Source organism: Globicephala melas, chromosome 1 (genome assembly GCF_963455315.2).
Source record: "Globicephala melas chromosome 1, mGloMel1.2, whole genome shotgun sequence".
NCBI lineage: Eukaryota > Metazoa > Chordata > Mammalia > Artiodactyla > Delphinidae > Globicephala > Globicephala melas.
In genome coordinates, this window is record NC_083314.1 from 30,468,099 (window position 1) to 30,480,365 (window position 12,267).

The window sequence follows — 12,267 nt, forward strand, 5'->3', positions numbered from 1 at the left end:
TCCCTTTAAGTCCCCAGATCTTTATTTATATATACTATGGGTCTTTCTCAAAATAGAGCATTCCTAAATAGCGGGTTTGATCTTTTGACAAAATAGTAAAGAAGCACTGGGACATTAAGAATTTCAAAGATGTGCAAAACCTTAGGGGTCACTGATGTTTGCAAATGGCATCCAATGGAACCAAGTGACAAGGCCAGTATTGTAAGGTAAATAACCCAGTTTTGAGATGGGAAAGTAGGAGCACCCTGGAGTGTCTTTATCATACCATCAGAGACCAAATCAGCAATGGAATTCTTAACTTAGTTTCTCTCCTTAGTACTCCATTCCTTTCCTATGTAAAACAACTCAGATTATTTTTACGCTGGCTTATTACATTTTTATTCTATTCTATATCCACCTCTATTTTATTCTGAAATCAATATGTATTAGATGTTGTGTTGTGTTGTGTTGTCATTCCCCAACTTAGTACTCTCAGCCCACCCCCACACTTTATCACACTAAGCTAGTTTTTTTTCATATAATCAATTATTCTGTCAGTTAATCTAACCACGTATTTTTTCCAAAAAGCTGTGCTTCTATTTTACATCCATATTTGTGATAGCGTTTACGATAGCAGTGCCTTTTGAATTTTGATAAGAAGCTTAATCCAATATGCAGCAAAGCTTTGAGTTACCTTACTGGATATATAACACGAAACTACCTTTTAGAAAGTCTGTGACTATAAATGGTATTTGGTCCTAACATATTTTGTTTTTATTTTAATATAGTCTGTCTATGGTCTTCAAAATGATATTAGAAGTCACAGTCCTACCCACACACCCACACCAGAAACTAAACCTCCAACAGAAGATGAGTTACAACAACAGGTAAGTCAACCTATAATAATGGTTTACAGGGTACATGGGTTACAGAGTAGCAGGTATGAAGACCAGATGTTGATGTTAATAGTAGGTATTTTTAAAACTGATTTTTAGGATTGACTGTTTCATATAGATTTGTAGTGAAAAGGTGATTTTAAGATATGTAGTCACTTGAAAATGTATCAGTATATGGAGATAGTTTTCAAAACTCTTCACTCTTTAGTTCCCCAAATCCTTTTTCCTCTAACCAATTTTTTAAAATTACACACACTGATTTATCGGTGCCTCCATTATTAAGAGTTATTTTATACTCCAGAACTCTGTCTTAAAGAATGAGAAGACAAGAGGTTGGTGACATTAGGTCATGTGTTTTCCACCTCCAGTCATGTGGCATGATCTTCACAAAAGAGTGCTTAATCTTGTTTCTGCAGTACTGATATCTATAAGCCTCTTGAAGTTTTCCCTCATTAGCACTGACGAACAGTCATAGTATGTACTGTTTCTTGTTTCACACATTGATCAATAGCGTTGGCTCCAAGTAATATTTCAAAGCGAACACCAAGGGTCTCATATCAAATCATAGTTAAATATCTTGGTTAGTTAAGTCATGGGACTTTTTCTCCTTTTGCTTATTTTCCCCTAATATTTTATTGTAACATGGTTTATCAGTTGTGTAATACATACTTTTTCTACTATATTTATAGTCACCATGAAGGAAAAGTAATTCAGAGAGTTTTAAATTTTCCACATGTCATTATGTCCATGTGAGAATTTGTCCTGAAATGTTGATACAATTATTCTTAAAACAAATATAACTGATGCTTTTGTTGGGTTAGTATTAGGAAGTAGGGTTTATTTTGAAATTATAGTAACAAATAACAAACACATTTATTTTCTGAATTTAATGTTTGAGGGAGAAATGATTCTGATTTGGATAAATGCTAAAATTTCTACAACACTTTTAAAATAAAGTCACATATTGTTAAAGCAGGCAGAATGTTCAAATTCACTGCTGTTCCAAAGCAATACTGGTTATGTTTACATTCAAACAGAGTTTAATTTTTTGTTAACTCTTTTAAAGCCCTCATGTCTGATTTTTTCTACAGACTTTGAAATTTTACTGGTTGAGAACATATTCTTGTTTAGAATTGCTCAGTCTATCAGAATTTAGAGCTGAAAATTGTGAGAATGTAACTACTTCTTTATCTCTTTTTTCAGATAAAGTATTGGCAAATACAGTTAGATAGACATCGGTTAAAAATGTCAAAAGTTGCTGATAGGTAAGTATTGCAAGATACCCATATAAATAAAAAAATTTTCTTATGACAATTAAATGTGCTCAATATGGTAAGAGAACTGGTGGGAGGAGAAGTTATAAATAATTGGAGCCCTGTAAGAAATATTATTTTCCTTTTCCTTTTTGAACATGGAAAACTTTCAAAGAGCTCTTTTGTTGTACTTCGAATGGCAGAATAATCATTATAATCTTAGGTCTCTAGAGGTCCAGTCTTTGTGCAACCAGAATCAAATACAGAAGATAATTCCAAGGAGTTGAATCTTCTCACTCCTGCTAGGAGAAATGAAACTTTCAATTTATTAAGTTACCTTTTGGCAACTTAGAAGCTCTTTGTAAATTCATCTTAACATTCACACTACTCAGTTATTTTATGACTTCAGAATTTGAATGAAACTCAGATTTTATATATTTTCTTATTTTTCATTTAAGTCTGTTTTTAAGGCATTTATGTTCTTCACTTTGGGGCATTGCCAGATCTTACCTCTCCAACTTTTTTCCTCTCTTTTTTCCCTTTAGGTTTTTTTAGATACAGATTTTTTTTCAAAAACTTGTTGTCAGTGATTCCCCCTTTACCTAATTCCTGTAAATACTTTTGACAAAAAATTTCCATTTAACCCCTTCTCCAAGTTGAGCTAAACTTCTCTGTTGTGCTGTGGGTGGGCTAGTTGACCAAGGATTGGAACTGACCTTTAGCACTTCCTTTTACACAGTGACCTCTTCCATTTTGCCTCATTTTAATGGAGGGATATTAATTCATATTGCTTAGGCATGGGGAGAGATGGAATCCTTAGCCATATTTGTCTTCCAAGAAGCACAATAAGTTGATGCATTAAAGTTATTGAAACATGAAAACTGCTATTGGATTTCATTCTATAAGCAAGCAAGGATTCCTTGGCCAGATGTTTTTGTATTGTGTCCCTTACAAAGATCAGATAAAACCTCAGACAGAAAACTAAGGAAAATGAAAATGTTTCTTTCTCTCAAGTCTGCTAAGTTACACGGAACAGTATGTAGAATATGACCCATTTCTTGTGCCACCTGACCCTTCTAACCCATGGTTGTCTGATGACACTACCTTCTGGGAACTTGAAGCAAGGTAAGTGACATTTTCTCTTCCTTCCAAATATTTCACTTATTTCAGGGTTTGATTGAAATAGGAAGAATCTTATGGCTGACTAATTGTAAAAGTAATTTTACTCTGTGCCTACATTAGCCATGATATAAAGCTCTTGTTCAAGGTAATGGTTTTTGAACGTTAGATATTTGCATTTATATTAGATTTGCATTTCCAGAAAGAATGGCACAAAAAATTAGAGGTGCAAGCGGTTCAAGGAAGACTAGTCAGAGTTAGGGTCTTTAGTTCTTAAAATTTAGCTCATTGTTTTTAGCTTCCTTGAAAATCTGCATAGCCACAAAAGCCCATCTATTCAAGTAAAATGAATGCTACATCCATAGTTACTTAAGCCCAATACAAGTATGCCTTTATAAATTCAATTTTAAAACAAAATGAATTTACCATAAACACTCTAAGAGAAACTGACAAGAGACTGACTTCTTAAGAAAACCAAAGCACAGTTTAAGACTCCCTGGTTTCTTTCATCAGCTATATAAGGGAAGAATTATATCATCAATCTTGATGGAGTCATAAAAAGATCATTGCATACCCCTTTACAGAGTGAGGATTTAGTATTCTGTAGCACTCCTCTAGAATGCATTTATGGACCTTCTCTTCCATCCAGTGGTTCTTAAATGCTTGACAAGTACAGATCTCTTCATCCGTTGAATTCTAGATTTTATACATGTGAAAGTTGGAACCCCAAAATGTTGTGACTCAACCAGGACTAGGTCACACATTTAATCAACAGCAGAGTCATAAACCAGGATTTAAGTCTTTTGAGTCTCAATGTATTTTCCTCCAATACAACCTGCCACCATGAGACTTCATTGTGTAGTGGTTAAGAAATTGAGCTCTGGGGTCAGAATGTCGGAATATTACCTGTTCAACATTGGCAAGTTATAACCCTCTTCCTGCCTCAATTTCTTCATTTCTAAAATAAGAATTGTAATAGGATCTGTCTCATAAAGTTGCTGAAAAAATCTAGAAGAGAAAATCCATCTCTTTATATCTAATGCTTAATAAACATTAAACTTTATTATTAATGCCTAAATTTCATCTCATGATAATTTCATGCAGATCCATCAATCAGATTTTTTTTTCTGAAAAATATGCTAAAGATGGGAAATTAAAATCATATATGATTTTGAGGGGAAATATAGCAGAAGATAGAATTTGTAATGAAAGGGAATATATTTGGCTTTGTTTTATCTCCTATAGCAAAGAACCAAGCCAGCAGAGGGTAAAACGATGGGGTTTTGGCATGGATGAAGCATTGAAAGATCCAGTTGGGAGAGAACAGTTCCTTAAATTTCTAGAGTCAGAATTCAGCTCAGAAAACTTAAGGTAAACCATGTTGTTTGACTCTTATACTATATGCAAGAGAGACCTACCTGTGATGAGTCTGGTTATTTTGCACTTGATAGACCAGTTACTATCCCACCAACATCATGATGATGATACGGGCCCATTGAATTTCTGCCTCCTGATGGAAGAAGAAAATGAAGAAGTAATGGAAGAAGTAATGAAGGCAAAGCACTTTGTCCAACATTATCACTTCCTCATAAAGGTTTATTTTACACTGTCTCCTGATCTTTTACCTATGTAAATCTGATGCATTTGAAATGGCCTGCATAAAGAAGTGTAACACTTAGACTAGTATTTGGCAAAGTGTGGAATCATTGATAATATTTATGCAGTTTAATTAAAATATCACCTATTTATCAATATTGGTCTTCTTTGTAGATTGCATCTCAAGTAAGATCTAGAAAAAGAGATTGAGTGCTTCTGTAAAACTTGAAACAAGACTATGGAGTGCATTTACTTTGTACATTTAAATACAGCCTCAGGGCAGTTGAGAGCAGCACCTCACTGAGCCCTGCTGGAGGGGTGTGCATCCTTCCCATCTGTTGTAAACAGCATCCTTACATATTTTTGAAACTTTTCTGACTTGAGGCACCTAGAAATTGAAATTTTAAATGTGAGACATTGGAATAGATTTTAATGGCTCTAAGATCACTGAAGTGAGTGATAACTTTCCACTACATAAAATGGTTTTTCTACAAGCTCTTTCATTCATTATTCTTTTGAAACTTAACATCCTAATTTACTTTCTCATGACTTGTGCAGTCCTGGTAAATTCATTTACAGAAAGGCATCAGCATTCATTTGTTTTCACTGGAACTAAGCAGCTCCAGAAATGTCACATTCTTTACAGGAAATTTAACAGATACCAATACCAAACCATTCAGAAATACATAAAATTTTGACAGATGTCCCATGGATTAAGCAAGTTGACCACAGACAGAGTCTGGAGGAATTTAATTATATGTGCATGCCTGTCATGGATGGTTGGGATGCAGCTTCCTATTCTCTTTCAAGTTTATGAGAACACTTGTTTGACAGGGCTTTCACAAGGTCTTCAGTTGCTAAGGATTTTTATTGGACCTACTAAATAATATTTTCTATCCTGAGGTCACATTATCAATTATTGAGTACAAGAATGAATAAAAATAAAGCAGAGATAAAGTCTATTTTTAGCCTTTTAGTGGATGGGGAGGTGGAGTTTCCTCTAATTCTCTAAGTTTTTGAAAAAATGCTGACATCATGGGTTTCATGATGAAGAAATAAATAAGCAGTGCCCCACCAGTATCACCTAATCAAATAAACATCCTTCCTGCTCTTAATAAAAGTACAGCCTAGTGGTGAATACAGAGAAGAAAACAGATCACAACACAAAATCATGGGTATTAGATCAGAGAAATACAGAGGAATGGCAAACCCAGAGGTAGAGATCAGTAAAGGCATCCTGAGAGAAACAGCTTCTAGGCTTGGATGATAAGGAGATAACCAGGCAAAAAAGGAAGAGGGAAGAAGTTTGGGGCAAAAGGAATAGCGTGTGCAAACTCTGTTTCATGAATGAAATTGAATCACTGCTGTTTTCTTAATCCGTGCCTTAACTATTTCTTATCTCAGTAATTCTATGCCACACTAGATTGCCTGATAAGTAATTGCATATAAGAAAGATTACATATTTCATTGTGTGAAAATGTATAAATATCATCCAAAAGGCTTTCTGTCCTAAATTTTAAAAATACAGAATAGTTAATTTGAAGCAGTCCCGGCCCTAGTTCTATAGGGCTTAGATATTTAATATTTTTATGGAAGAAGCGTTTAGTTCTGGAAAAGGTAAATGCTTGCATATGTTTTTGCAGTCTAGGATCTCCCTTACTCCATTTCTTCCTTTAATTTAAATGGCCACATGTATATGTCTTTTCCTGCTGTGTTAGGAAAACAGGGGCTGGATATCCCAAGAATCAGAGGTTATATAAAAATATTGCACATAGCAGACATAAATATCTACCAAATGCTATCTTAAATTTTGGGCTAAACTGATCATTTGGAAATAGATTTATTATAAGTGTTTAATTAGAGCAATTTCTTAAATCTGAACTAAATTGCTTTTAGAGTCCTTTTTCTTTGTAAGCATTGTAAATGCTAATAAATCCTGTTAATTTTTTTTACTGCATGTTATGTTGAAATAAAAACAAAGTAAAATTAAAAATGAAATATTATATATTTCATATATAGTCACATATATATTTCTTGAGTATATACCATAAGCTTGTTATATGTTTCCATACTAAGGATTGATAAATATAGATATAATTCTTGAATACCTTCTATATGCCATAATATGCTTCATATTCACTACTTTTATAAGTATGCCATGCTGTATTTTGTATTTATTATTTCTGATTATCATTCATCTAATCATAACTTCAGAAATGAAATGTAAATATTCTTGCCCCATTTTACAGGCAAGCAAAATATGACTGGAAGAAGTTAAGCATCTTTCAGAATCAGATTACAATCATTGGCATCCTAGGCTTTCTATAATCCAATACCAAGCTACTGTCCACTGCTCCCCCAACCTGAACCCCCTGCTTCTGCCTAGGTATCTGGTGTCACAGACCGAGGGAGACAAAACAGTCAAGGTAGCCAGCAGGGCTAATTACACCTAACTAAGTCTCAATGCATCTTATTTAGCATCTGCTATTTAGGGAAGTGTGACACTCATATGAGCATTTTCTTCTAGTATTGAGACAGAAACAATAGTCAAGAAAAACTGCTTATTGATAAGTACTTATTCCTCAAATATAACTTCTGCTCTCGCTTGGTGTATTTTTGCTCATTCCTTTTTCAGGTAAAGCAGAGTAAGTACTAAGTAAATGTAATAATATGAATGTTATATGAGTGCCTAAAAATATGTCAAGCACTTCAAAAGTGCCCTTTACATAATTTATCTCATTTAATCTAATGGAAACCCAGTGAGATAGGCATTAGCATTCCATTTTACTGATGACAAAATCAAGGCTCGAAGACATTAAGATAATTCCTCATAGTCCAGCTACCATATAATAAGGGGCTATAATAAATAGCCAGTGCCCTTTACATTCTACTAAATTATTACAATGACTATGCTGAGGATAAGAAAGGCAGTGATACTTTTAAGGAGGCATTCAAGAGAGTGGTTTTGAGCATGTCATCTGCTGCAGATCTGGGGGCAAACCATAGCTGTGGCACTCACAGTGGGTAACTTAAATAAGTGACTTATCCTTCATATCTTCAGTTTTCTCTAAAGTGGGGGAAATATTAACACATACTCTATAAAGTTGTAGGGATTGCATGAATTAATATAGCTAAATCACTTAGAATATTGCCTGCACTTACTTGTCAGTGTAGATGCTCTTAGTATTACCTCCTCTACCCTTTGATATTTCACCCGTAATTTCAAGTCTATTTAAGATGTCACTGCATCTGTACAGCCTTCCTAGAACTCCCTTTTCCAACCCAGTACTTGCCCCAGCAGAGGGGCTCCTTCCTGCTCTGCATTCCCAGACTATCTGGTTTGTGCTATTCCTTGAGAATCTCTCATGTGCTTCCTTGTATTATGGCCATTTGAATGGTGTATCTTTGCTAGTTCAAGGACAAAGACATTCTTTTTATCTGTGTGTTCAAAGAGTGCTGAAATGAACCTGAATGAGCATGAATTATAACACTTATGCTCCCTCAGATTGCACCTAGCCTTCCTATTAGATTGCACAGTGTCAGAACCTGTATTTTAAAAGGAAATGGTCTTGACCTTTCACTTCTGAAAGCAACCCATGGTAGTTTTATGTTTAAAGCATTGTTCATGTTGGATTATCTACTGTTATCTGTCTACAGGAAAATGGTTATCTAGAAACTGGAAAATTACTAGGTTGAGTAATATCTGATATTCTAATTGTAGCTCAACTACTTTATTATTTATTTTTGAACTTTCATTAATCTGCAAGTTAAAACGTAATAGTTATGAAGGTACTGCTTATCCCCTTCTACCTTTCTTAAGACTCTGTAGCCTGTAGTGACCTTCACCTCTGTTGTCATCTTTTCCATTTCATGATCACATCTGGCCCCTGTTGAGGATAACATAGATCTAGTACTTCCTTTTTCAGGTATCTTTTTTTAATTTAAAAACACTATATGATGTGTTATATACATATTCATTTTGTCATCATTTCTAGGTCTAACCAAAAAGACATAATATAGAGCAAAATTTTAAAAAATGAAACCCATTAATAGAATGTGACTTCTTATTAGACTTTGCTATTTGCTTTTATCAAGCAAAACATGTTCTGGTGTTCTTTCCTTTCAGAATATACTATATTCTATACAGAAGCATATCAAATATATTTTTATATTTAGCATTGAGTCAGTATTATTTTTTCCAGAACTTCTGAATTGTTATAATGTCTCTGCAAATTTAAGCCTTTTGAACAATTACATGTGAAAGCTTGCTGCTTCTGTCATTTCATAACTCCCTGAATTAAATCGCCTAAAATTAGTTACTTGCCCTGATTTCTCCAGCTAGGGCATTTTCTAATCTGTGTCCAGGCCTCTTTTAATCCCAGTAAAGCTTCACTGTAATTCCCTTACCTGGTAGAGCAGAAAATCCTCTCCATACTAACCCTCATTGCTCAAATGGACAAAAGATCCAAAAGATAGAATATGTGGCATACTTTATCCCCCGCAATCAGATGATCCACGTCACTCCCCTTAATGCCCTTCAAACTCCTCTTCCTTTCTAATAAATGGTTCTTTAGCAGTGCTCCTTTGTTTCAGTAAAATTTAAGGTTGTACAGAATCAGGACCCTGGCAGATCTGTTTCTAACAGAGAACATCTAAAAGAGATAGTTTTCAAGATTTCCTTTCCCCAAATGTTATATCTTTGAATACGACTAATTTAAAAAATCGGTAAAGACCTGTTTCTGGAAGACTTCAGAGAAAATGAGTTCATTATTATGCTTCATTGTGAATTGAATGATAGGTCAATAATTTAAGAATTTTCAGACTATGAGGCATTGGAGTAAATGCTTGGTGTCACATTTTGCATAGATTCTGGCTAGCAGTGGAGGACTTGAAGAAAAGGCCTATGAGAGAAGTCCCCTCTCGAGTTCAGGAAATATGGCAAGAATTTCTGGCTCCAGGAGCCCCCAGTGCTATTAACTTGGATTCTAAGAGCTATGACAAAACCACACAGAATGTGAAGGAGCCCGGGCGATACACATTCGAAGATGCTCAGGTTGGTACATGGATGGGCCTCACATTGCGTCACAAATGTTCTCCTGAGAAGTTGAAAGTTGGAATACTTTTGTTTTATTTTCATTATAATTGGTGGCTATATCTAATATTTTCAATTTAGGTAACTGTATGTAAAATAACTAATTGATCTAAAAGAAAACAGAGATGCTTTAAAATGAGTTTTTAAAGCCTGGGAATTTTTGTAAATTTGAATGTTTTTACAAGAAAATTTCTTGAAGGGAAATATTTTAAATATTTGAAAACTTTTTACTTTATTTTCTACTTTGTCACCTCAGTAACATGTATTTGAACTCTTTAACTTGTCTTCCAATGAGGAGATTCTAAGATTCTGACATTCCTAAATAATTTATTATTATGGATAGTCAGAACTAAACTAAATTAGCTTGAAGTTATGTAAAATTCAAACCACTTTTGTCTCTGATGATAAAATGAAATAGTAAATTTAGGCATTTATTATTTTTCCAAGTTACTTTTTTAGTCTGCAAAAAGAAGAGAAAAGGAAATTGATATTACTATTAACATCCTAAGACAAATTTTTATGTGTTTTTTCTTTTTTTCTCAAACTGGGTGTAATTGCCTCCTTAGAAGCAATTTGAATTTCTACTTTTTCTAAAAAAATATTGTGCTCAATAGGAAAAATAAACATGAAATGAGAGGATATTATTTCCTAATGATATGTTGAAATTAGCTTTTAAACCAGAACATGCATGCTTCATAATTTCTTAAAACCTCTTTTAGAGAAGAATGTTAGCTCTAGAAAGTATCTTGTTTTTTAAATAACTACATTACTAAAACAAGATACAGAAGATGAAGAATAAGGTACACAAATTTCCTTTCTTATTTTTACTCTCGGTAGAAAATATATTTATCCTTTGCTTTGGTTTAAAAAGAAATGAGCCACTGTGCAGAAAACTAACACAAGTTGAAACAGCCAACCAAAAACCCATTCATTCGCCCTGACTCTGCTATGGTCTTCTATGTGGAAATAATTACATTCTATGGAGACACATGAGAGAGAGCTGGATGAAAATTCTGGCTCTGTTGCTTATTTCTCTGCTGGTTTCTCTTTCTTGCGGTTCAAGATAAACTTTCAAGCATTTTTCTGGAGCCAACAGCGTGTAAAATATTTGAAATTACCTTCCCCAAATCTTAATATTAAAAAGAACATTTCTTTGTTATCTTTGTCATTGAAGAATATTCTTGCTTATTGGGTCTTCAATAAAAGGAAAAGGCATGATTTTCTATAGAAAACACTACTACCTGACCGTAGGCTTCTTTTTTCAATCAACCTCAGATATTTAATTCCAGCTTTTTGTAGGCTTTTAAACCATATATTCAAAAATATAATAATAGAATTTCCTGCTGCTGTTTAAGAAGAGATGCAATGTAATAAGAAAGCAGATTCTGGAGCCAAATTGCCTAGGTTTTAGTCTGAGCTTTGCTCTGTGACCTATTGCAAGTACTTCACTTCTTCATGCTTCAGTTTCTTCATATTTAAAATAGATATAACAATGGTTACCAACCTTGTTGAGGTTTTGTGAGGATATAATTAACTAATATAGGCAAGCACTTAGAAGTGTACCTGGCATATACTCAAGCATATTTGAGCACTTACTAGGCATACCCTTATACTTTGCTAAACATTTGTCATTCCTCTAATCCTGACAATAACTCTATTTTATAGATTAGAAAATTTAGACTCAGAGAAATGAATAAAGTGGTCAAAATTTACATTTTATAAGTGGTAGATCTTGAGCAACATAACATCTGAATCCCAAAATGATTGACTTCTAAATAAGACATTGCCTCACTTTTCCAACAACAAATTCTGATGCAGTTCCAAATGTACCATATTTTTGGAGATGAACCTTAGACTAGATATTGAGACTTAATCCAGAACGTCTTTAAGTGGATTCACAGTAACTACAAATTATCGCTGGTGTGTTTAAGACCAGGGAAACTGAGTCATTTCTTAAAATATATATTTTCTCCAAACAAGAAGAGACTGGGACATTCTGGATACTCTCAAGTTGTTCAAAACTCCGTGTCTAACAGACTGGAATGAACAAGGAGCATTTATGCTCCCCTAGAGTGCAATAAGCCAAAGCAGAATCTCCCTAGATTGGGCCAACACTGAATTGGATGGATACATTTTTTTCTTCTTTATCTACCAATATTCATCATCAAAACAGAACATTGCAGACTGATTAGGATTATCAAATATTTACCTAATCTATCTATGAATAAGTCAAAACATGCACACAAATTGGGAGGTTTAGCAATTAAATATCACAAAATTTATTTTTGGACTTGTGCTCTGGCCTAAAGTGGATGTAGATGACAGTTTTCAC

The 12,267-nt window shown here is 34.0% G+C and overlaps 1 protein-coding gene across 12 annotated transcripts in view; it reads left to right on the forward strand.

Moving 5' to 3' along the window:
* Nucleotides 1-12,267, forward strand: part of RGS7 (regulator of G protein signaling 7) — a 606,659-nt gene that overhangs the window by 553,569 nt on the left and 40,823 nt on the right. For all 12 annotated transcript variants that reach the window (XM_060309649.1, XM_060309485.2, XM_060309402.2 and 9 more), the window contains 5 exons: nt 768-866; nt 2,079-2,140; nt 3,143-3,253; nt 4,493-4,618; nt 9,710-9,896. In XM_060309649.1, the coding sequence (XP_060165632.1) occupies nt 768-866; nt 2,079-2,140; nt 3,143-3,253; nt 4,493-4,618; nt 9,710-9,896 (585 nt within the window). The remainder of the gene's footprint in view (nt 1-767; nt 867-2,078; nt 2,141-3,142; nt 3,254-4,492; nt 4,619-9,709; nt 9,897-12,267) is intronic.